Genomic DNA, 26,682 nt, shown 5'->3' on the forward strand with positions numbered 1-26,682 from the left:
GTTCGTAGTTTTCAAGTAGTACTACGTTTTCTCTAACAATTGACCGTTTTTACAAAATCTCGTATTTTTCGAAAATTAAGGGCGATGGAGCAATTTCACTTTCAGATTCGTATTTAGGACGAGGAACCCTATAAGAATCACCTAGTGGATATCGCGGAAAAAAAATCGTGTTGTGTAATTATATCTGGTTCTTTAGATAGATATTCTATTTCTGACTTTTTATTTTTAATGCTACAATCCTACAATTCCAAAAAATAATTTTAATAGACTGAGTCATGTTTTAATTGGATAGATCATTCGTTTTTGTGTAAATAAGAGTCTTCATTATTATCGTTCTTGTTGTAGCTGTCATTGACATTCTGGTCTATCTCTAAGTCGTTTTGTTCATCGAACACCTGAGTATAAATTGTATCTCTAGGTATATTTTCCAATATCCTCTCCTCCACATCAGTATTGTATTGTTTTTTTCAACACATTTATCTTTGGACGATAACTACTATCCTCCTCTGCCTCCTTACTCTTTTACGTGTTTCTCTCCTGATGTTTTAGTACAAGCCCGTATTTCTCCCTCATTATAATCCCTCCTTTCAATATATCATTGCAAATCGAAATCGGTCTAAGGACACTTCTTTTTACCCCCTTTACCTTCTATACCTTTTGATCAAGTATCGATAGATAAGTTTATTCGATGAAGCCTATGTTTTTGGTGTTTTTTTATCTTTTGTATGTTTTTTTCTGTTTGATATGTATGATTTGTGCGTTGTGTATAAGTCTTGTGCCACTTGTTCAAACACTTTTTTGAAAACAGGAACGAATCGTCGTTACTTTAATCGTTTTGTTTACAGATTGAAATACAAAACAAAATGAAATCGATACACAACGTCATCGACATGCTTACTGGAATTATCGGTGACAAAGCTACTGTTGACGATCTTAAAAGCAAGTTTAAGCTAGAAATTAACAAACGTTCGAGAAGTCCCAAGGAAGACTTTCCGAAAGGAAAGTCAGAGTCGCCCGACAGATCGTCAGTGTCTGATTCTGACAAGGAGTCCAAACTCGAAAGGGAATTGAAAGAACGAAAGTCTCCCGAAGATGCGAAACCTATGTACAATCTCGTGCATTACGATCCAGAAATGCATTGGTGTAAAGTCTGCGATATATTTCCTAAAACGGCAAAGGAATATTTGAATCATCTGCATAGCAATGAGCACAAAGAAGCTTGTTTAGTAAGTCGCCCTATCGTTGATAATAGTAGAGCCCTAGTAAAAAGCCCTCCTTCAACTTTTTGGTATAGGTACTTTCGAATAATCAAATCTAGAAATATTCCCAATTGACGATCGTTTTTCCTAAATAACAATTTACAATCATTAGAACAGGTTGCTGAAAAAAAATGTAACTGATTATTGATTTACGGTTGCGAGAGAACGAAAACGGATTCGGTTAAAAGACTATGTATAATTCTAATTTGAGCTATATTTCGTGTAAGGATGATATATGTATTACAGTAACGATCGACGTGCAGGTACTTGGTACATAGTCTGATTGGTGTACCGTAACAGTGTCACTTAAAAAGTACCACCGAGTATTGTCTCGTACAGTTTGTAACGAGCGTTGTTTTATTAACGTTTTGCTCCCTACAACAGGAACGGAAGATAGTTGATATGCCATGGCATGAGCGGAATGGAGAGGGAACGGAAAAGGAAGTGCCCTATTATCCTGGACTGCCAACGAAAAGAACACCGATTAAAGGTACGGTTCATTTCAGTGGATAATTACTAATAGAATACAATTCCGTAGCTTGTGCACAGACACTGTGGTATGTATTGAAGAGACCTACGGCTATGGTTTGCTCGAAAATTTGTCTGCATTAAAACGTAAATGTCGACTCGTGGAATCGAATCTTGTACAAAAAAAGCGCCGCTTAAAAGAAAGAAAAAATTCTTTTCTAACCTAATCATTGAGAGTAAATACGCGCATTAGAAAGATGTCTCTATATTTTCTTTACTATTCATAATTTCCCATATAATGCGCGGAATATTGTTGCTTTTCTTTCTATTCTTGTTTGTTCTCTTGAAAAGTGTCCATCTATATCACGTTGTTAGCAGCAAATTTTGTAGCAACGATGGTAAAATACCGTAGAGATGCACTGGATTTTTAAACGAATGGACCCGAGGAGTACAATTCCGAGCGGTTTCAGATATTTCTGTTTCTATAATCGAGCTGTTTATCCAATTATTCGTCGCAAGTGTATAATTCATCGAATCGTCGTACATAGATCGAGCTTTACGGTCAAGAACGAACGAAAGAAGACTATTTATCGATTGTGAAAGAAAATATCAATATAAGTAATCGGTATTGTCGTAATGATGGTGTGTGTAAAAAAACAACGTATTTAATTGATGCGAAATGTGTAAACTGTGGCAATTGCTCGTGTTACTTATTTTACTCGGTATATTTGTTACATCTATATATACCTGTATACAGGGTGTCCAAAAAATGTTGGAGGTCCTTGAAAGGGGTGGTTCAGAGGATGATTTGAAACAACTTTTTCCTTAGCGAAAATGTTGTTTCAAATCACCCCCCGAACCACCCCTTTCAAGGACCACCAACATTTCTTGGACAACTTGTATATTCAAATATATGTACGTTCATGATATAAATATTTTTGTGAAACGTACTGTGAGTGCCAAAATTCTTGTTTTTTCATCTAAGTATACAAAAAATTTGCAATAATTACAATGTCTTCAATATATTAATGATTAATTGATAACAATTTTAGCAAAAATATAAGAGGCAGTTACAGCACGTGAGACAGAAGTTCATACAACTTCATGTAATTATATATCATATTTATTATTTCATTTGTACGATTTGTGCGGTATCTGTACAAATAAAGCATGGTTTTCTACTCCCTCCCTCTTTTCTTCTAGAGAACGACGTGGGACTACCGAAGAATATTTAATGTTGTATCAGCTATTCGTTGAGCACCTTTTAATATATTATTTTTGTTTTCAGTGACATGAATGTGTCGTGGCAGAATATAAGGTCATTCTTTATGAACTTAAATTGTTTATCATTTTCAAAGCTTAAGCAATGCTAAGCAGTAATTCATTTGATTATAGGCCTGCAGTTCTTCAGCGCTGCGACAGCGTGGTACTGTAAGCTTTGCGACTCCTGGATAGGCGATCTTCATTGTGCGAGTTTGCACCTGAAATCTAAGCAGCATTCCGAAAATTATTCCGTAAGTCCATCTAATCATCTTTACTCAAAAATAATATACATTTGCGGACAAAGCATTGGCATCAAGCTGTGAGACATTTTATTTCATTCATTTTCTATGTTACATTTAATTATTTTTGAAAAATAAGGTATACTATTTTGTAGGACATTTTTTGTCTTACAAAATAAATTATTTTGTTTTTCAAAAGTATTGTTAAGGAATCGAGGAAACCTAATTTATTAGCAAAATGATAACAATTTTTTCATCCGACAAAACATTGGATTCAAAAGAAAAATTAACATTTGGATATCTCTATCGGTGCAAAATTAAATTACCCGACAGGAACATTTGTTATTGGTATATTCACGCGTTTGTGATGTTTGTTTTTAACCAAATGAAATGGTTTCATTGGCATTCAATAGCGTATTGACGTAAAACTAAAATGCCTTAAGTTAACTAATAAAACCAATTAAAATTAAAGGTTACAATTAAAAAGATTGCTCGTATTTTGAAACGAAGTTAAACGTATAATCCATCTACGGGTTACGTAATTATTTTGTGGCAAATTCTTTTATACCAAGCAGTAAATTAAATGTTCATTTTTACACAGAGTTTCGTCGAACAGAATCCACATTGGGAGACCGATTGGATGGCAGACCGTGAGAAAGCATTCTCCGAGGACAAGCACAAACAGATCCAAATGGAGTTGCAAAAGCATAAAGACGATGACCCACCGACGAAGTCGAAGAAGTCGAAGAAGAGCAAAAAGAAGTCGAAGAAGTCGAAGAAACGAAGAAACAGAAGCAGTGGTAGCGACACTACGAGCGATTCCGATAATTCGGATACGGATTCCGATCAAGACATGTCCAAGAGTATACGTGTCGCTATGCGAAACAAAATGAAAGCGTCTACCCAGGCAATCCTCAACGAGGAGATAGACTATCACCGAATAAAGTTGAAGGGTCACTGGTCGAAGGTGAACCAACATATGAATCAACCACCAACGCCAGAACAGCAGACGACAGAAACCGACGACAGACAATTGCTAAATTCAATTAGGGACAAACTGAAAGCTAAACAGGAGGAGGAAATGAAGTCTTTGAGTAATTGCAGATTAAGTCAAGAGAAGATTGTCGAGGAAGAAGAGGACCAAGAACAGACTCCTTTTGCAAATAAAATGAAGTCAGAAAGTTTAGAGGCATGGGGTCCGAAAGAGCCGCCAAAGCCGTTCTGGATAAAGAAGGAAGAGGAGAAACCGCAACCTATGGCAAACAAGCCTATCGAGCTTCCGAAACCGGAGGAGATGCCCAAACCTCACATGGGATTTTGGACGAAGCAACAGGTCAACATGTCCGTGAAACCCCCCGAGAACAAGTCTTTAGACAAGGAAGACGATAGAGACCGAGAGAACGACAGATACAAAGAGGATCGTGAGAGGAAATACGAACGACGCGAAGACAAATATGATCGTTACAGCAGATACGACAGAAGACGCGGCCGGGACAGAGATAGGGAACGTGACAGAGACAGGGAAAGAGATAGGGATAGGGACCGTGAAAGGGATTATTACGATGATCGACGAAAGCGAGACAGCAATGAATCGCCACGACGCGAGAGGAATTGGCGCGACAGTCCAAAGAGAAACTACGAAAAATACAGCAAAGATAGAAGAGACGATAACTCGTCCAACGACGAGTCAAAATTTGAGAAAAAGACAAACGAATCCGCCTCTAAGTCTAAGAAGGGTGGTGTGCAAACGAAAAAGTCAACACCTCAGGTATCAAAAGGCAAGTTGCCTTTCATCGGCAGATTGCCGCTGTTCAAGAAGAAAACTGAAGAACCAAAGCTACCCGAAAAGGACATTACACCTCTACCTTACCAGCAAAGTAAATTCGAGGACACGCCGAAGGTTCCTAACGAAATCATCAATCCTCCGGGTGTGGTGCATATCACGAAACTTGCTACTCCATTGAACCTCGGTGGTAGTAGCAATAATAATGCAAGCACCATCGTGCCGATTCAGGTGAACAAAAATCAACCGATGAAAATATTGGTAGCTCCGCCGCCACCGGTATTGAATGAAGCGAAACCAACGCAGCAGGTGGTTGATATGGAAATCGAGGACCAGACTGATGAGACCTTGATAGAGGAACCGATAATGGAGCAACAGAAGCAACCACAAACGGTGGCGAAACTACCTTTACCTCCTCATCCACCGCCACCTTTGAACAGACCGCCGCCATCTTTTTCAGTTCAGCAATCGTCGCAACAACAGCAAACGTCGATGCAAGCCAGACCACAGTTTTCAACGAGTCAACCTCCCCCACCATTCATATCGAATCCACCACCGTTCGTTCAAAGTCAACCACGGTTCCCCCCTCATCAACCGGTGCGTCCACCGGTGCAGACCCATCCTCCATTCATGACGAATCCACCGCCGTTACCAACCGTGGAAAGCGCGACCCAGGATATCTCTGAGATACCAGAACCCACCGAGAAGCGTACGGACCCAAGCATTCCTTTACCTGATGATTTGCAAGAGGCGTTGAACATCATCTTCCCTAAGGAGGAAACTGAGACCAAGCAACAAAGTCAGCAAGAAACTAATATCATGTACTCGTCTATGTATAGTATGTTGGGCTGCGTTGGTTACGGGCCAGAGTACATGGATCAACCGCCACCGGAGATAACGCAGGCGGAAGCCGAGGTGGACACACAACCTGGACCAGACGACTTGAAGATGTTAGGCATCGACGAAGGAGATACCATTCTGTAAAACATTTTATGGAATTTACACGTACAGACTCGAATATGTTCACTTTCGACGAGATCTCGCTACTTCGACACCTTATTATGAACCGTTTTTATCGTGTATTCGCTCTTCTTTTCTTTAAAGGGGTTCTTATCCGCAGTGTTAATCCATCATAAACCGACAATTGTATTTTACAAGAGGCACAAAACTTGTCATAACATTGCAGGAACGCTAATGCCACGCGGTGAGCAAATTAGATGCGCGGGAGACGAGGGAAACATTTATACCATGGAATAATTGATAAGTGTTTTATTCGTTTAACGCGTAGAATAAAATTTCATTTAGAATAAGAAATACGTTACAGAGAAAAGAGCAACTTTTGCCCTATCCCTGTTACGGTGGCCATTCTTAGTGCCTCATGACGCTTTTTCATTTCTTTACTTCAGAATTGTCTCGTCGAATGAGTAGTACCTTACTAGTACTACTAATGAGTAGTAGTAGTGAATTTAGTCGGTAATATTGTTTTGTATTGTTATTATATTCAATAGACGCGTTAACGGGCATTATCCAAAAAAACCCCAATATGACGTACTACTATTTTCGACCGAGTTTCAGATTATACAACCAGAGTTTTCCATTGCTTCCTTTCTCACGTTTTGATCAAGTTATTTCCAAAAAATCTATCACAATCACTCGGATATAATTCTATATGTATAATTATTAAGTTATTTGTTTACCTGACAGGCACCCATAATCGAGTCAAAATATTTGTTTAACAATAATAAAACGAAATAAATTACCGATACACCAAATAATTACAATTATTCTCAGATTCGCTTTTTTTAAATTTGTTTACATCCAATGGAAGACTACTTCCACGCATCTAATTTGCATATCACGCGATGCTTATTTTTCAGATAACTGTGTTAGTATTCATATATCGTCAACATAAATTTTGTGCATCCTACTGTATTTCTCAATATGAAATTCATATAATACATGTGTTTAAATTGAACCATGTAATTATGTAAACTAAATAAGAAGTAGTAAATGTTTCCCTCCTTGGTTATTGATAACAATTTCGGTAAATATTAATTATAGAAACAATCGTTATAACTAAAGAAAGGACAAATGTCTTATGAATGTTTACTATTTTTTTATTGAACACACTGTTTTCATCCTAGATTAATTGAACGGTACATCACGATGACCCAGCGCAGAAAGTTGAATAGCAGTGTTACGCAATTATTTTATATTGTATGTGTACACTTTCTCCATGGAAAAGAAAACTCAATTTTCAATCAAGTCCGTAATTTCGACGACACATTGTGCTTAAGGGTATTATTATATTTTAAACGCTGTATAGACGTGTAAGAATCGGTTCCTTCGACTGTTGGAATACGCTTACTTAAAATTCCATTGCGAACAGCGTTAAATGTCGTTTTAAATCAAATTTTCAAATGTAAATTTTATTCATCAGTAGTATTCCATTAATAAAATGATGAAAATCTGAAAATGTGAATTCATATTAAAAAGCTATAGGGTATAACAGAGTAATTAGTAAAAGTTGAACCTTCTTTTGTATCGTTTGTTTTATTTATTTTTTTCACCCATTTCTTTATTTTTTTCGTTCGAAAATCGCATTGCTTCGATCCCACGGTGTAAGAAAGACACCGTGTTCGATTCTGAAAATGTGCAACTTCCATACAGTATATAATCGAAATACAAATTCTTTTTTTTCTCGTCAAGCTTATCGAATATCGCATGGCACAATACATAAGCGACAACTATATTTTAGGCATAAATAACAATGACTAATATTCTCGTTCAGTATTGTCATAACATTTCCTCGAACACGTTGCTTAACAATTTACCGACGAGACTACCGTGAAATACAATTGTATTTTTCTACGTCACAATGAAACAATGGTATAAGAACAAATTTTTCGAATATGCATTTTGTGTGTAAGGATACTTAAGCCACGAGTAATTTCTACTACGTTTAATTCTAAACATTTCTCAATGAAACATACATGAAATGAAATGACATTTGTCTAGACAACGATTTGTCCATTTCATAGTAACTTCCACCCTAATTAATTACCGTTTATTTTAAGTAATGGTGCTGTTAATTTCTAATTATGGTTTATACAAATTGAGGCTTCTGGGTGTAAACCGTGTCCTTTCAATAAGATTTTCTAACGTTTCGCCAGCTTTGTAACTTTATTCTCTCATAAGATATTGAATGAGTACAATTTATGCAAAACACTCTGTATATTAATGCATCATTTGATCCCTGAAGAAATCAATTGTAAAGCTAACAAAACGTTAGAGTAACTTATCCAAAGGACACGATTTACACCTAAAAGCCACGGTTAATATCAACCATCAAACGTGAAGAACTGAGCCGTGAAAGCCTCAAATATATCTAATTGTACACTATTCCACATGTGAGTTAAATTTTCGTTCAAAATGTCATTCAACGTAATGCATGGTCCTAATGAACGAATAAAATAGATCTACATGGTTGTTGTTCATTTTTTGCATACATCTACCTAAACATAGGTATACAGGGTGTCCTAAAACTCGTTTTTTTTTCTTTTCTTTTCTTTTCTTTTCTTTTCTTTTCTTTTCTTTTCTTTTTGACGCTTAAAAGAAGGGGATTTCTAATGTGTATCGACGATTGTACTACACGTTATTACACATTCGGAAAATATAAGATATTTTTTATTTTTTGTCATAAATATGTCCCTCAATATTTAAATATTCAGATGAACAAAATATTACAATAAATTCCATGATTTTAAAGTTAAGTTACTTGATATGAAGCGATTTATGTTTTCACACTGTGCAACAAAATGACACACATTGCAAATAATTAAAATCGAATTTGTTAAGTCAAGTTGACAAAAATGATCATTTTCGATAATATCCTCTCGTGTTTAACCGTGGTACTAAAGCTATTGGAAAGCTTGCTTATGAGAATTTTTTTATTTATGAAGAAGATACAGTGCTTGAAAGGACAACACGAAATTGGTTTACTCGATTAAAAAATGATAAAGACCGTTTCACAATTATTGCTGGTTTGCTCGTGTTTCGTATCTACAGCGAGCAGTATCTTTGAGGTCGAAATTACCATTTTTTAATCATGTGAATCAATTTCTAGCCATCCTTTTATTGTGTTACTTTTTTTTTGTCAACTTTACACTTTCTTTGAAACATCTGAAAGTCAATTAAATTTAAATTCATTATAAAAACAAGAAATATATCAATCTTGTTAGTAAAATAAAAAATTCTCTTTCGAATGGTATATAACATTTCATCAGATATCTTTGTGACCGCAATTTTAAATTTGAAAAACGTGGCCATTATGTACCAATCCAATATGTAGGAATGGTATCTCGTGGAATGAATGGTAATCTAAACTTCCGAAACTTCTATGCATCGAAATCTAATTTTATCACGTGAGTGCTCAAGCAAACCGTAACACAAAAAGAATATAATATAGTGTCGTTCAATCGTGTTTCGAAAAAAAATGCTCTGTTCAGATTTGTAGTACAAGACCCGCGCTTGAAATATTATCACCGCCTCCGGCAGTTTGAGCAGCCTCGGTACAAACCAATACCGGTGCAACGCATACTTGAATAGGAATTTTCTCGTTTCCTGCTTTTAAAACTTCATCCCAACAAGACACTGGTTTGTTGATGTCCAGTGCTATTCGAGTGCCGTCAACGATAGACGTTGAAAAGCTGTCGTCTAAAATCAAAGCTGCTTTTCTAACATCTACCTGAAATATATTTTAAACTTTTGTGTATTCGAAACTTCAACATTGTTCCTTAATAGTTACGTCTTGAAAATTGAAAGAACTGGACGCGTTAGATCATACAATTAATTGATAATTTTTGGTTTTTTAAAATGATTTATAACATTTTCTTTGCATTTACTTACGTGGCTTGTCGCGCAGACGTGCCTGTGCGCTGTCAATGATGCTTTGGCTGCAGCAGCCATCGTATTCTTCCACATAGAATCTTTTATAGTAAATATGGCTTGGTACGCTAGTGTATGAACATGAATTCTCGTAAGTTGTCGAGAATTAGGAACAGACTTGCTCCTTGCGCGTATAAGTTTGAATAACGTTCGCATTTGATCTAAGACTGTGGCAATACGCGGTGTAGAATTAGCTACTAAAGAAATGTTTCCATAATACATAGCATTATGCAGATTTGCTATTTCTTGCTCGTTCATGCCTAAACTGTCTGCAAATGGTATGATTGAATCACATAACTCGAAAAGTAGTTTGTCTTCTGCAAAAGAAGCCATCTCAAAATGAATTTTAGTGGTTGGTGATCGATCCATCATTTGCTTCTTCACTTTTAGTAGAAGCTTGTGTCTTACACCTACATTGCAGTAAATTTCTTCCATAAGACTGATCATCGAATTCATTTGATTGAAAATGGTGATTGCTATTACCATCTGGAAGTGGGTAGTTGTCCATCATTTGGAGGCCACTAATAACAAGCAAGTTAGGCTCGTTTGTTGAAAGGAGAGTGTCGAATGCGTCAAACGAACTAATCGTTGGATTGTGGGCATCGTTGTGAACTATGTATCTAAGCAATTATTTGAGGACATCAATATTTCAAAATAATGTTATTAACATTTCTTAAGTATTGTACCTGTTAGCTCTGGTGCTGGTATATGGACCCCAGACATCACCATTTTTATATTCAATAACTAAGTGAATGTCATCTCGTTTTACTTCACCTCCAACAATATTAATAATCTGTGGTATCATTTGATGCAGAGACCTGGTCAATTTTGCACCAAGCGTTACGTCACATCCTTCTCTTGCAAATCGCAGTGCCATAACTGCTGCATTGCCACCAATAGTAGAATAGGAAGATGGAAATGAACGAGCTGTAGCAACAAGCTTGTCGAATAAAGTTCGATTGGCCATGTATCTCCTGAAATGAATTTATATGAAAATAATTACCTTGTTCAATGAAAATAAAACTTAAATAATATTATCAATATAATTTGAAATAGACTGATGCTTTATTTTTCACTGTTTTGGTCTATACTGAAGGTTTTCTGAAATAATTATGAACTTTCATAATTGAAATATAAACAAATGTGACAAAAGTTAGTCAGGAATATGTTACTTACTAGATGATTAAATTATAAAACAGATTCGAATGAAATATAAATAAAAAATTAAAACCATAACCGAAGAAAGTCAAAACATTGACATAAATAAATTATCAGACTTTGCTTTCGAAACTCTTCGAAACTGTACTCTTTCGATAATCTGATTTCAATAAAACCTATAAAAATTTAAATAAAGGTCAAGGCTCGAATTATTTCTTACTCCGCAGCAGCACCATGACGAAAATAATAGGCGAAACTTTTTAACAATTCGAGTTCTGTGTTTATTTCGTCGAAATGCTCCGGTTGTCCAATTTCTTCGGTATATTTTAACAGTTGCTCAGCATTCACGTAGACGTCAGTGCATACACCATAACCTATCGCAACTTTCGGCCTCGATGTGATCACGTGTTTATTTTCGAGTTTCTCTAAGCCGTGAATTAATGCTTGTAAACGTCTTTGAAGAACGTTTTCTGAATTTCTCAAATAAATTGCAACTAAAACTGTCAGCACAGTGACAGCTGTACCGAATTTCAACCCCCTATTATACCCCATGTCGAACACCAGCAAAGTTTGCTGAGCAAACACCAATGAGAACACGCACAACGAACTCAGCGCTTGCAATCACTGGTCTGTTTAAAAGGTCAATCGATGCTCCCTTAGCGCCACTTTTCTTATCAATTAAACATAAATAAAAACTTTGTTTACATATCCGCATTATTCACGTATCGTTTCCTTCGATGTTGCATAATTTACATTTACCTCTGTAAAAATAGTAAAAAATTAATATCTATAAACATTATATCCATATACATGTATATTTGTTTTATTTTGTCGTCATTGAATAAGAATACAAATTTGTTCTTATTTACGTTATAGATTATTTATTCATACAAATACCTTAACAAATACATTATCACATATACAGGCAACTCATTTTGATGAGGTTAATAGTATTTAATATATTGCATTTGTTGCTAAAAATCGGTTTCAAATTTTCCAGTAATAAATCAGAAGTTTTAGTATTAAAAAAACGTAAAGAAACTAATAAAATATAACATAGGTATACAGGGTGTTCCAAAAATGTTGTAACACCTTGAAAGGAGTGGTTCGGGAGGTGATTTGAAACAACTTTTTCCTTAGCAAAAATGTTGTCTTGCTGCGCAGGAGCTAAACTAGCGCCACCTACGAAGAGCAACGGAGAATAGGTGAACTACGAAACAGTTTTTCGCGTCTTTTATGCACAATAATGAAAACAAACACATAATGATTATGCATTTCGTAATCAGGGGAAGTCAATCTATCGACCTATCAAGCGTTTGTTTCGAAAATTTGCAAAACAAAAAAATTTGTTCCTTAAAAACATATTTTTATCATATTTTAAAGGTGAAATTGCAAAATCGGGCAATGGAGAGGCATGCGGAGTGATGTAAAGAATATTTTAGAAAAAGAATCGTGAGAAAATATTGCTTCTTCGCTTCAAAAAACTTGATGAGCTTCGTTGCTGTAAAATCTTGATGATTTGTATGGCAATATGGTTGCTCCGCTATCACACTGTCCACTGCAGCGCTGTTATCGTCTCTGCTGCGGTTGTTGCGCTAGTAGTCTAAGATGCTTTTCATCATGGTTCAGTATCGTAGTAAGTTTTAAAAATGCCTGCGGTCATACATTTTTCTTTTAAGTAGTTGTGTATATATAGAAATTGGTAAAAAACATTATGTAGGTGTAAACTAGCTTGGATTGATTACAACAGATTGAAAAAATTGTCTTTTGCGATGATGAAAAAAGTAGGTATACAACGTACGTTACAATGTACTTATGCCTATCCTCTCCCTCTCTCCCTCTCTCCCTCCCTCCCTCCCTCCCTCATCGGCTGAGGATCGGTGGTAACCGATAGCTAGGTGCGCGACGAATTCTAAGAATCGCGGATGTTATGGTTAAAGCTATAAGGATCTCGATACACCTCTTTTGGCGGTAGCCAACAGAGTTGTGTCCCGTGGCCGATGACCCGACGTCATGGTGCTGCATGGCACGTGTAAAGAGATAAGGGTGTTCTAGGAGGATCTGGCCATGGAGTGGGGAAGGTGACATACCTTCTGGTAAGAGGACCATGATCGACTCCATGGCACTTATTCCAGAACCTTGAGAGAACACGCGTCGCGAGAAAATTAAATACTTTATATATATCTAACATATAAGAAAGTCGAGTATGTAAAATCGGCAAGGAGCGACTCTCTTTCGTTTCCGAAAAATAAATTTTTAAAAATATCTAAATTTCGATCGACGAGTGTCAATCGTATAAGTGTTGGAGATGTCACAGAAGCAGCGTTATAAACTACAAATTACAGCTAAAATTATCGGCCGAAAACTGGAACTTCAACATGAGCTTTCAATAACCAATCATGAAATAAATATATAGGAATTTTAATAAAAAAAGATAATATTTGTAACAAAAGTTCGATCAAAAAAGCCGCGGATCCTATACATACAAGGAACTCGTCGGTCGGCCTCGCTACCGAAAAGGCTGAGCGATTAGGCGCCAGTCTTATAAACAAGAGATGAATGGGCGAGGACCTGAACGGACAAAGGATCACTCGCTATTCGGCACTCAACGAAAAGCGATCTAGAATAGAATAGTAGAATAAACCATACCATTAGAAGGCATCCTATTAATGTTAATAAAGTCACTTTTATAGTTGCAATTATTAATCTGTTGTTAATATATTATATAAATGAATGTAATTTATTTATATTTATAAAAAATAAATATAATCTCAATAAACAATAATTATAAATGTTAAAATTAATCTTACTCCATAATAAAAATAAAAGTTTATTGAGTCTGAAGATACAAAAATAATCGATGAAACTATTAATAAAACATTAAATAATAAAATATAAGTATTTTCATATAAATTTAAATTTAAAATTATAATAATATATTTAATAATCATTACACTTAAAATGAATAATCTATAAGAGTCTCATCGTTAGACGCCTGCTCAGAGAAGGGAGAGTACGGGGCTTTGTTCCTGGATGCTTGTCGCTTGTCCGATGTTAAGGGAGTGGACTCCCGTGCTTTGTATGTGCTCGTACGTACTCACACAGCTCCACATCACTGTATACGTACACGGAACTGCAAGGGCTTGCGTATTGTCCTATTTTTGTCTCGACAATGCAAATTTGAGACCTCTTAATAGTCGTTTCCGCTAGATAAATGTTCAAACTTGTGTGCAAGCTTCTATAGGTAGTCTACTTTTGCATTTTTGTATCATAATTAATAATATTCAGCAGTATTTCGCGATCAAAAGAAGCAATATGGTGGTGCGACAGTGCTGCCGCGTTGTCTGAACTAACATCATTGAGCTTTATCCCAACTGGAGTGTGAACTGCGAGAGAGAAGCTAGTCCGAGAGCGATGCAAGACGAGTGGTTCCGGTGATACTATCCTATACCAAATTTATGTGTGGAGGGAGAACAGACTCCTCTTTGTTTGAATTTCTCGGCACTCTAGGAATTATTTACAGATTAATTATGTACAGATTTGAACTTTATATCCTTTTTATTTATATATAAAACGATAGAAACATTAATAATAATGACATAATAATAAAATAGTATACATAATTTACATACCATAATTTAGATCATACAAATATATACAATTTGGTATAGAGCTAAATTTTATTATTTGTCACAATTCAATTTATATTGTATTTATCTAATTTTATGCGCAAAAAAATCTGAAAGTAACTCACTAGACAATGCTCAGCGATGCTCGGGTAGGTTATGTTACGGCGTACGTTTGTTCCCCCTCTACAAATAAATTTGCTATAGGATAATACCGGAACCACCCATTTTGCATTTCTCTCAGACCTCCGTCGCCTCTACTTCTTCCTACAGGAGTTCACACTCCAGTTAGGATAGAGCTCAATGGCTAACATACGCTGCTGAATATTGTTAATTATGACACAAAAAAACAAAAGTAGACTACCTATAGGAGCTTGTGCACAAGTTTGAACATTTATCTAGCGGAAACGACTATGAGAGGTCTCAAATTTGCATTGTCGAGACAAAAATAGGACAATACGCAAGCCCTTGCATCCTGTTCCAGGATTATCATGTTACACGTAAAATATAGTTCCGGCATTTATCGCTACAAGCGCTCATAACTGTTTCCGAACATAGAGAAACTCTGTCAGAATCACATAGCAAAAGAGACACCATGCCGTCGGTAAGGTAGGCTTTATAAGCAAGCGAGACGTCTGATGTGGACAACGACAATGTAGTATCGTTGGTGCGAGCAGCCGTGCTGAGACACACTCATGCAACACTCGGTGGCATGTCTGTGTGCCTACGAATAGGCTGCCTGATGCCGCGATACCTAAAAGTAAGGGTCTAGCCGAATAAGCGAGACTTTCCATATTACATTTGTGACATTTTTCTGATTACAATGATACCACATATAATACAATTTGGATTATATTTACAATAATTTATGGGCGACGCGGAGAAAAAGCCGTTTCGAAAATGTTCAACAGCTCACAAGGGAAGGTCGCGATCCGGACGAGCGCTTTTTGAACGAGACCGGGCTCACAAGGAGACATCGCCTAGTGTCCCTCGAATTTTTTAATCAAATTTTTTCATATGTAAAGAAGAGTATGCAGAACAATCTCTACAAGTGAGAAGGCGCGACTGCCTTTCATTTTCGAGAAATAAATTTTTAAAAATAGCTAAATTTCGATTGACGAGTGTCGACGATACAAGAGTCGGAGGTATGATAGAAGCAGCGTGGCCCCATTCGTTCGCCTACCTTCGCAGGGGTCGGACGTGTTACCTGTGCGCTCCGCTACCGATCCGTGAAGTGCCGCTAACGGTGACAGCCTACGTGATTTTTGTGACACGCTAGTGAATCTTCGTCGATTTGTATAAATTACAGTGCTTTAATAATAATTAACCAAACACAAACAATTGAGACAGTGTTCAAAGAATTAGGATTCTTTGAGGTTCAAAGAATAGAATCGCCTACAAGTGTAGCACAACAAGGCGTAGCTAAAATCGTGGACAAAGTGAAAAGTGCTCACCTAGGTCATTATCACGACGGACAAAAACGTTATAGAAATAGACGACATCATTCTCTCGTCTCTCACGAGAGATTATATCAAGGGCAAATCAAATATGAAGAGGCTAAACCCCACGCCAAGGTTGTCCACGCGCAAGGTTCCGGCGTTGCCGGAAACCGTCAAAATGAAGGCGAAGACGAATGAAAAAGGACCAAGCGATGACAAGCCGTCGTACGATGAATTGCTAAAAATGATTAGCAATTTAAATAACACCATCAGCGAGCCCTCCAAGCAGCTCGCTGAAGAAAGAAAAATCAGGGAGGCGAAAGAAGCAGCCGAATAGAGCCTACAGCAGACAAAGGCGCCCCTGGGAAAACCAGCGACGTCGCCCAGCGTGCTCGAGAACGTCGCCATGTTGGACGCGACGGCTGAGGACAACAGCGACTGGAACAAAGTCGCAACAAAGAGGAAGAGCGTCCAAACCAACACCACTGGAAACAAAGGCAAGAGGATCGCCACTCCTTCGACCAGCCAGCAGATAGAACCCATTGCCCAGCCGACTCTACCGAAGAAGAAGCCGAGGTTCACCGACGAGGTAACGGTACCTTTGACTGAAAATACTAAAGTTGCGCGACCCCCACCTATAACAGTTTACAATAGTAACTCTCGAAAAACAGTAGAGACCATCGCGACAATCACGAAAGACTTTTGCATTAAAAAAATTAATGTCGGTAAACACACAGTCCACATAAACTCAATCGAACACTTCAAAACCGCGTGCGTAGCTTTAAATCAGAATAATATCGAATACTTTACATATACACCGAAACAAGAAAGATACCTAACTATTCTTTTGAAAAACCTGGAAGGAGACTACGACCCGGAAGTAGTACTCGCCGAGTTAAAAAAACAAAATATCAAGAACGTAAATTTCGCGGCTGTCAACAAATTTAAAACGCAAAAGTCAATTAGGGAAGGCAAAAACCTTCCAATATACCTAGTCCAGTTATCATCAAACAGTAAATTCGAGAATCTGCAACAAATTAGAGTCATACTTCACTTCCTCGTTATGTGGGAGAAATTAATTAAAAAAGACCGCATCCAATGCAAGAGATGCCAACGGATAGGACACGTTGCACTTAACTGCAATCTGAACTATAGATGCGTTAAGTGCAACATCCAACACAACCCGGGAGAGTGCTCTTTTACGGTAGCAGGCACTAGCGCAGAAGATGACGCGGAAACGCGTCCCTTCTGCGTAAACTGCAAAAACTTCAGACACCCTGCATCGTACAGAGGTTGCCTGAAGTTGAAGGAACTGAAACAGAAAATAGAAGAGAAAAAAACACAAATTAGATTAGAAAAAGAAAGGAAACACCAATTAGCAAATAAATTCATTAAACCGAACATTTTATTCAGCACGATAGTAGCGAACAAGGTCCAGATAGCGATCCTCAAAACACAACCAACAGAAACACGGACGCAACAACAACCACCCAAGACGTTCCCAACACACCTGTTCCTAGAGAAGATAAAGAACATTATCTCCTCATCCATAAATTCACACATTGCTCGTATCGCGGAAAACGTACAAACAAACGTGAATAAAATCAACATAATAACAGAAGCATTAGGTATTGAACTCTAAACTCCACAAATGGCCAACGCACAACACACCGCACAAAACAAAACAAGCTTTGTTTTATTAAAAATAATACATATCAATGTCAATTCCATCATCACTAACGAGAGAAGAGTCACTCTCCTGAACACACTCACACAACACAACCCGGACATAGTTTTACTATCGAAAACAAAATTAAACCACCCACACAGATAGACCGCGTTCCAAACAAGCTGGCGACACAGGCATAATCATCCGAAAAAACATCTCGTTTAGACGCATCCAACCAAACTGTTTAAAAAATAGCATCAGTTTCCAGTCCACAATAATAGAACTTAAATTACAGAATAATTGCAAATTTTAAATTATTGCAGGATATGCAACTAGCAACTACAAAAAAGAATTTATGATAGAGTTAAAGAAATTATTTGAAATCCTTGAATTACATAGATCTAATCACTATTATCTTCTAGCCGGTGACTTGAACGCGAAACACACCTCCTGGGGTAATACCTTGAACAACGCAAGAGGCGTATCGCTTAACAAATGGTATTCCGAAAGTAGAATCAAATATAGAACCTCCTTACTCAAAACTACAGTCCCATCCTTTCCAAAAAGTGGAGCGTACCTTGATCTCTGCCTCGCGGACGAAAAAATTAAATTCCACAATCTACCTGCTCCAAAAGCTCTAGACACTTTTACATACGACAGCGATCATAGAGCATCTTTAATGAACATCTCGATTCAGACACTCGACACACTGGAACTAGACGAACCTTCGACGACAATAAAACACAATTTTAACAAAGCCGACTGGGCAAAATATCGCGACTTCCTAATAGAAAATGACCACACAGATATTACAAACGACAGAAACTTAACGAAAAACGAAATTGACGCATACTTAGACAAGCTGAACGACAATATATCTTAGGCAATAGACTTTGCAATACCGCGAATAAACAACAACTTCAACTCTACAGACAGATACTGTTTGCGAATCGGCTCTCAAATGACGCGCCGTGAGGCTGCCGGCGTCCCATCGATCGGTCATCGATCGACAGCTGGCGCTCTTGTCCAGCGGACGAGATTTCGGCCGAGTTTTGGAATGTGCAACGGACGCGTGCTCGCGCCACGTGCACTGAGACGCCATTGTGAATCTAGTATTCAACGACCACGCATCGCGTATAGATTTGAAACAATTTAACAGTTTACTCAAGTGCAGCTCAAACTCTCATTGTTAAGACTCATCCCGGAATGCGTTGAAGTGCAAGTTCTGCTCATCAGTGTCCAGCTCAGCGACCACAGGCGGAAGAATCAATAGATTAACTGCGCCAGGCGGTGTAGCCAGCTCTGCTCAACAGAAACTCTCTCTTCGCCTTCCTGCCAACTCAATCATCTACTAATAATCTCGTTTTTGACAGATAGCTCATAAGTCATATCAATAACACCTTGACTCTCACTGATTGTAACGAATTGACGAGAATAAAGTTTTATATTTCAACCAAAACCGAGAGCATTCACTTCTGCAGTCCGCGCGAACCTAACACCCGTTCGCGAACAGATACCTTAATCCTAAAATTAAAAACCTCCAGAGGCATAAGAACCGTCTGCTCACATGCCTAAACAACCTATCAAGAATCCAAAACTACACCACAGCAAACGACCCACTTATACAAGCACTCAAAGAGGCTCTAAAGACAATTAGATATGAAATTAAAAAAGCTTTTCAAGAATCAGTTAGCATCTTTTGGAAAAATAAAATCGACAACATTTCTCATCGTAAATCGAAAGAATTTTTGTCATCTATCAATAGTATATTCCGTCCTAAAGAAAAGAACTCCATCGAGGATCTCAAAATACCAACATCCAATAGAAACATTTTCCATAGAGCCAATGTCACAATCGACAATTTACAATTTACTCGTCACAGACTCTCAAGAGAAATTAAACATATTAGGCGCGCATTTCGAATCGGTCCACACTCAAAATTCGGAGATGGGAAAATAACAACTATCAAATATTATTAAACGGAAAAACGAGTCACTTAAACAAGAAATAGATCAAGACAGTCTGGACAATAGAACATTATATACATTCACGGACACGAACAGCAGACAATCCTGATCCAGAAAGTTTAGTAAATACAGATATCTCATAGAATAGTAGAGACGGAGTCCCGACTCGTTATTTCACCTCTTACCAGCATCCTATAGTTCCCTCAACGCTATTCGGTCGAATCAAAGCCTACAATCTTCAGAAGTGGGATAAAGAACGTGGTACAGTAAGGACTAGTGTGAATATAATTGGCATTTGTTGCAATTGGAGACGTTTGCAGAATATTACCACGATAAAATAATATTAGCAAATTGCGTCCCAATCGCAAGTACCGAGCCCATCGATTACATCATTGATGGTATAACTGAAGTGCGATACAGAGATCAAGCTCGAATTATGAGTTTTCGGACAACAGCCGAGTTGTTACGCGCTTTCGAAAAAATTACATTGGATCCGAAGAGAACGGGAAATAGCGATAAAAAACAGCCGAGAGTGTATAGCGGCGAAAAGGAAAAACAAGATTCACGTGAAAGGAGCGTGCGTTGCTACAACTGCCTGGAGACGGGACACATATCCTCAAGGTGCAATAAAGCGAGAAGACAACATGGATCCTGTTTTGAGTGCGGATCGACGACACATCGACTGAAAGAATGCCCACGGCGGACTTCAAATCAACGCGCGAAGGAGCCCAGCGCATCGACATCAACGAACGTGGTCCAGGCAGCTCTACCAGCACCGTACATCCTTCCGATAAGTTACTCTGTAGTTGATAAGAACGATCACGTATGTAAATACACGCTTTGTGCGATGTTAGATTCCGGATCGCCAATTAGTTTAATTAAAAATAGTTTTGTTCCTTTAGAAGCGCGATCTCCGCTCCCGGAGAATAGTTATGACTTTTGCAGTATAAATGGTTCGCGTATGGAGATTTTGAATCTTTTTAAGCAAAAAGTGGAAATTGAAGGGATGGAAATAGAGATAACATTTTATGTAGTACCTGATAGCACGATGGCATTTATAGCGATACTTGGTCAAGATTTTTCTACGCATCCAGAAATTAGTGTAAATCTGAATGATAAACTCACCATGGCAAAAAGAGAAAGTCAAGCGCCGAACGATAACTTGAAGCAGGCAATTTCGCAAATTTTGAATATTGATTGTTGTGATGCTCCTTCGGATAAGAGTGAAAATCTACAGATTAACCCGGAACTTGATACTGTTGTTATTAAGCAAATTGAAAATTGATACATATCAGAATATACGGAAGTTAAAGCAATAACCGGTTATAAATCTGATTTTGAAATGAAAATTGCATTAAAGCATGATCAGCTGATTAGTTTTCGGCCAAGACGTCTGTCTTACGTGGACAAACAAAAATTACAAATAATTTTGGACGATTTATTAGAGCGAGGTGTAATCCGGCCAAGCGAGTCCCCAGATGCCAGCCCCATTCTTTTAGTTAGGAAGAAAAGCGGCTATATAGGACTTTGTGTCGACTACCGGGAATTGAATAAAATAACCGTCAAAGATAATTTTCCAAGCCAACTTATTGATGATAACATCGATCAACTAAAAAATAAAAGATATTTTACAATACTGGATCTTAAAGATGGATATTATAACGTTAAAATAGCGGACGATTCAATTAAAACTGGCAAGGTGCTGATTTTCTTTGATGATTTCATGATTGCAACAGAGAATTTGAATGAACATTTAGAGATTTTGCAACAAGTTTTTAGAGCAGCAGGGCAACATCATTTAACGTTTCGTCTCAATAAATGTTATTTCGCACAGTCCGAAATAAATTATCTAGGATATCATGTTAATTTTCACGGAATTCGCCCAAGTGATGAAAATAATAATGCAGTTCTAAATTATCCAGTTCCGCGTAACGCAAAAGAAGTGCTGCGTTTTGTTTCCTTCGCTAGCTATTTTAGGCGTTTCATACCGGCATTTTCAATTATTACAAAACCTTTATATAATCTCGTTAAACGGATTGTAAAATTTGCGTTTGGGGAAGAGGAAAACGAAGCCTTTGAAAAATTGAAACATTGCTTGGCTAGTAAATCGATTCTTTCAATATACTCGCCGAAAAGTGAGACCGAATTGCACTGCGATGCAAACGCTTCGGGATTTGGCGCGATGTTATTGCAAAAACAAACTGATGGATATCTCAGGCCAATTTCGTACTTCAGTCAGCGGACAACGCCGACCGAAGCAAAGTATCACAGCTTTGAGCTGGAGTGTCTGGCAGTTGTAAATGCCATTAAGCGTTTCAAAATATACTTAGGCGGAATTCATTTTAAAATAATTACGGATTGCGACAGTTTTCGCCTAACATTAAGTAAACAGAATGTAAATCCTAGAATTTCTCGTTGGGATATGTTTTTGCAGGACTTTGATTATGAAATACATCATAGGCCCGGGCAGCAAATGAGTCACGTCGATGCATTGAGTAGATGGCATAGCGTGTTAGTCATTGAAGGAAATACGTTCGAACAAACTTTATCCATCTGTCAAGATCGAGACGAAGAGATTGTAAAAATTCGTAACAAGCTGGAACAGACGGAGTTGAAACAGTACGAATTACGTGACGGACTTGTTTATAGAAAAGATAAAACGAAAAAATTGCTTTTTTATGTGCCGCGCTCGATGGAAGATAAGGTAATTCGCACCTGTCACGACGACCTGGATCACGCGGGTCAAGATAAAGTCATTAATAACATTTTAAAATTATATTGGTTTCCGAATTTGCGTAATAAAGTGAAGGAGTATATTTCGAATTGTTTGCGCTGTACAGAGTTTTCGCCTCCTTCGGGTAAACAGGAAGGATTTTTACATAATATTGAAAAAGGAAACGTGCAATTCCAGACAATTCACGTAGATCACCTTGGGCCATTAGAGAAGACAGGAAAAGGGTATAAACACTTATTTGCTATTGTCGATGCTTTCATAAAATTTATTAAATTATATCCGTGTAAGACAACAAATTCTCAAGAAGCAATGAATCATTTAAAAGAATATTTTCGAGCGTACAGTAAACTCAGGAGCATAGCGACAGATCGCGGAACAGCGTTCACTTCAAATGCTTTTGAAGAATTCTTAAAGATTGGAAAAATTGAACATGTTTTAATTACTGTCGGGACGCCGCGAGCAAGTGAGCAAATAGAGCGTTTTAATAGAGTCATTACCCCGATGATTGCGAAGTTATGTGAAACTCCGAGTAAATGGGATAAAGTGACCAGGTTGAATTTGCATTAAACAACACCGTTTGTAGAGCAACGAAACAAACTCGAAGCAAATTATTGATTGGCATCAACCAATACGGCGTAACAAATGATTGTATGCGGTTTTTCTTAGAATGGAATAGCGAAAGGAATCTAGATAAAGTACGAGAGGAAGCGGCGGAAAATATAAAAAAAAGTCAGGAGATAAACCAGAAACATTATAATCAAAAAAGAAAAGATGCTAATGTCTATAATGTGGGCGATTACGTTATGATTAGGAATGTGGATACATCAGCAGAGGTAAATAAGAAACTGATACCCAAATATAAGAGGCCATACGAAATTAAAAAAGTGCTCGATCGCGATAGATACGTTATCAGCGACATAGAAGGTTTTCAAGTGACGCAAATTCCCTACAACGGCGTCCTATCGCCCGACAACATAAGACCTTATATCGCAATGTAAGAGTGTATTATAATTAAGATAATCTGACAATTGTTTATGTAATGAATTAATATGACAAATATCTATTAAATATTTAGTATATGTAACGTATAATTGTTTCACGTAACAAAATAGCATTACACGTATATATTAGATGGTATGGATATTTCGACAGGAATGGACGGATGTACGTTATATTTGGATTAGCCGGGACGGCTAACAGGTCAGGATGGACGAGCTGTAGACCGATAGCGGTAAGTAGACAGGTAAAAGCGACACCCTCGGTGCTCGAAGGCGCGAGATTGGAGAAAACCCCAGCGACGCGACACTGACTTTGACGCGTGTTGGCGAGTCCCGTTAAAGAACTAGAGCAGGTCAGTGAATGCAATAAAAATTTGAAAAACGGAGAAGTTAGAGAAAGCATAGCGTCCTGCAAAAGGGACAAAGTCAGTCACAGCGTAGACCCAGTCCGTGAAGAGTCGTAGAATCTCGCCGCGCCCGTTCGACGACATACTATTTTTAACCGTAAATACAGATATCTCATAGAATAGTAGAGACGGAATCCCGACTCGTTATTTCACCTCTTACCAGCATCCTACAGTTCCCTCAACGCTGTTCGGTCGAATCAAAGCCTACATAGTAATAATTGTTTTTTTGTGGGTGGAGTAATAGAGGAGATCTGGAGGTCAATGTATTTTTTTTAAATGGAATGCTATATTTAGTATACAAGAATATGGTAGAGTATCGAATTCTAAATAAAAAAGTGTTGACCCTTTATTAGCCCTAAACCTAATAGGTAACGAGTAATTTTACTTTATTACTTGAAAATTTTCTTACCGTAAGCGGCTGAGAGCTAGCAAACGCTGCTGAGCAGTGTCGATTGTGTCCGTATCAAATTACTGCAATTATAACATTATGATCACAGATTGAATATTTTTGCTAAAGATATTAAGTACCAATTAAATTTTCGCTTACTTGTTCAATAATTTTTTATCCTTCTACATGCTCACCATCATTGGAAATACACATCTGTAATTTTGTTGAATATTGTTTCTCAACAGCTTTTAAAATTTCCTCCGATACTGATTTACATGCGGTTATAATTTTTGTTCGTAAATCATTTACGACTTTTACTGGTGTTTGATACACTAGTCCTTTTAAGTTAAGAAAATGTTCAAGTAATAAAGTGAAATTACTCGTTACCTATTAGGTTTAGGGCTAATAAAGGTCAATACTTTTTTATTTAGAATTCGATACTCTACCATATTCTTGTATACAAAATATAGCATTCCATTTAATAAAATTACATTGACCTCCAGATCTCCTCTATTACTCCACCCACAAAAAAAACAATTATTACTACATGATGTAGCTCATCATACCAAACAACTTTTGTAGGAACAGATTTTTAATAACTACAACATCTTCCGAGATATCCTGCTGTACTCACTTAAAAAAAATACCCTGTATATATTGACCTGGCCATGCCAAGCATTTGACTTCCAGGCCGCGGAAATTTAGGCAAATCATCTAGCAGCTTATTTCGATTTCACATTTTTTTCTATTTTCTTGTAGTTTTTATGGGGATCTTCTATTTTTTAATGATAACTCCTTAAGTCCTCCACTTTTTCATGTACTTGGCGTAATTTTTTTACTTTTTTGAAGTTTTTTTATCGGATTTCAATTCTTTTAACATTAAAAATTATATTTAACCGCCTCAACAATAAAAAATCGTCTAGCTTCGACGGCATCCCAAATATTGCTTTAAAAAACCTACCGTTCCGCTATATTTTTTATTACGCGATCCTTTTTAATAACTGTTTAAACTTAGCTTACTTCCCAACCGCTTGGAAAACTGCAAAACTGATTACAATTAAGAAAAAGGGCAAGGATGGTAGCGATCCGTCAAATTATCGTCCCATTAGCCTGTTTTCTAACATCAGCAAATTATTCGAGACGTACATAAATAATTCTCTGAACGCCTTTTGCAATACCAAAACTATTATCCTAGAGACTCAATTCGGATTTAAATTCAAACATTCCACCGTCCACGCTACATCAAAGTTCGCTTCCGATATATGCTGGGCCCGTAACTCAGACGAATGCGTAGGCGCGACCTTCATTGACCTTGAGAAAGCATTCGACACAGTTTGGTTGGATGGTCTATTCTTCAAACTACTCAAAAAAGAATTTCCCAAACATCTCGTCAAAATGTTATGGTGAATGCTACGCGGTAAAAACTTTTTTGTTACAGACGGTGAATTTATTTCCAGCAAACGCTTCTACATACACAACGGACTTCAACAGGACACCGTCAACTCTCCACTGCTCTTCAATATATTTATAAGCGACCTGCTGCAAATGTATGACCTGAATAGCAACAATGTCAAATCAGCAATAGCATTCACGGACGACCTCTTGATTTACTCGCGTCACAATAAACCTTCGGTCATACAGATCGAACTACAGAACACCTTCGGGAAAATTCAGAATTACTTTCACATATGGAAATTAAAAATTAACATCAATAAATGCGAAACTATTCTCTTTAGACCGTACATCTTTAAAATCTCCGACGCGAACTCAGACGTACGCAGACACGGTACGAAATTTCACTTACACGACAGCAATGACCGCAACCGCAAGTTACCCCATAAAGACATCGTTCGCTATTTAGGCATACATTTGGACTTTAAACTGAACTACAACCAACACGTACAAATACAGATAGAGAAAGCTCAGAAGGCATTCTTCTCTCATAAACGCCTCTTTTACTCAAAGGATCTTGACAAATTTGTCAAGGTCCTTTGCTATAAATCTTTAATTCGGCCCATCTTAACCTATAATTGCCCCATTTGGTTTAACGTCAGTGCGAGCACTATGGAAAAGCTAAGACTTTTCGAGAGAAAATGCCTCAGAGCTTGCCTAGGGACATACAGAACATCGGAGTCTAATTACACCAAAATGATCAGCAATTACAAACTGTACGAAAACGCGAAACTCATTAGAATAGATTTGTTCATGCTCAAATTAATCCGAAACCAATGGTCCAACGCGCGTAGAATCACCTCAATAGTCTCATTTACGGCCCAACATATCCGAATCCTTTATATCACGACAAGACGCGACTGACAGGATACACGCCATCGGAAT

At 37.5% G+C, this 26,682-nt stretch overlaps 2 protein-coding genes across 2 annotated transcripts; one reads left to right on the forward strand and one right to left on the reverse strand.

The window, feature by feature from the left end:
• The first annotated feature begins 827 nt into the window (after nucleotides 1-827).
• On the forward strand, nucleotides 828-8,414 carry LOC128894213 (zinc finger matrin-type protein CG9776-like). Its single transcript, XM_054155807.1, has 4 exons — nucleotides 828-1,226; nucleotides 1,644-1,749; nucleotides 3,123-3,241; nucleotides 3,831-8,414. The coding sequence occupies exons 1-4, from the start codon at nucleotides 864-866 to the stop codon at nucleotides 5,994-5,996; spliced, it is 2,754 nt and encodes a 917-aa protein (XP_054011782.1). The 5' UTR covers nucleotides 828-863; the 3' UTR covers nucleotides 5,997-8,414.
• A 505-nt stretch (nucleotides 8,415-8,919) lies between these two features.
• LOC128894252 (ADP-dependent glucokinase) lies at nucleotides 8,920-11,793 on the reverse strand. The gene is made up of 5 exons (XM_054155895.1): nucleotides 11,338-11,793; nucleotides 10,646-10,933; nucleotides 10,443-10,579; nucleotides 9,921-10,369; nucleotides 8,920-9,759 (listed from the first exon to the last, which is right to left on the reverse strand). The coding sequence occupies exons 1-5, from the start codon at nucleotides 11,667-11,669 to the stop codon at nucleotides 9,517-9,519; spliced, it is 1,449 nt and encodes a 482-aa protein (XP_054011870.1). The 5' UTR covers nucleotides 11,670-11,793; the 3' UTR covers nucleotides 8,920-9,516.
• Nucleotides 11,794-26,682: the final 14,889 nt, after the last annotated feature.

This window comes from Hylaeus anthracinus, unplaced genomic scaffold (genome assembly GCF_026225885.1).
Source record: "Hylaeus anthracinus isolate JK02 unplaced genomic scaffold, UHH_iyHylAnth1.0_haploid 3, whole genome shotgun sequence".
Lineage (NCBI taxonomy): Eukaryota > Metazoa > Arthropoda > Insecta > Hymenoptera > Colletidae > Hylaeus > Hylaeus anthracinus.

Excerpts from the sequence above, each read along its gene's own strand:
- LOC128894213 (XM_054155807.1), top strand. The coding sequence starts at position 864 with ATGAAATCGATACACAACGTCATCGACATGCTTACTGGAATTATCGGT. Across the intron at positions 1,227-1,643 it reads AGCACAAAGAAGCTTGTTTA|GAACGGAAGATAGTTGATAT; the intron begins GTAAGTCGCCCT and ends TCCCTACAACAG. Across the intron at positions 3,242-3,830 it reads AGCATTCCGAAAATTATTCC|AGTTTCGTCGAACAGAATCC; the intron begins GTAAGTCCATCT and ends ATTTTTACACAG.
- LOC128894252 (XM_054155895.1), bottom strand. The coding sequence starts at position 11,669 with ATGGGGTATAATAGGGGGTTGAAATTCGGTACAGCTGTCACTGTGCTG. Across the intron at positions 10,370-10,442 it reads CAACTACCCACTTCCAGATG|GTGTAAGACACAAGCTTCTA; the intron begins GTAATAGCAATC and ends ACTGCAATGTAG. Across the intron at positions 9,760-9,920 it reads ACGTCTGCGCGACAAGCCAC|GTAGATGTTAGAAAAGCAGC; the intron begins GTAAGTAAATGC and ends AATATATTTCAG.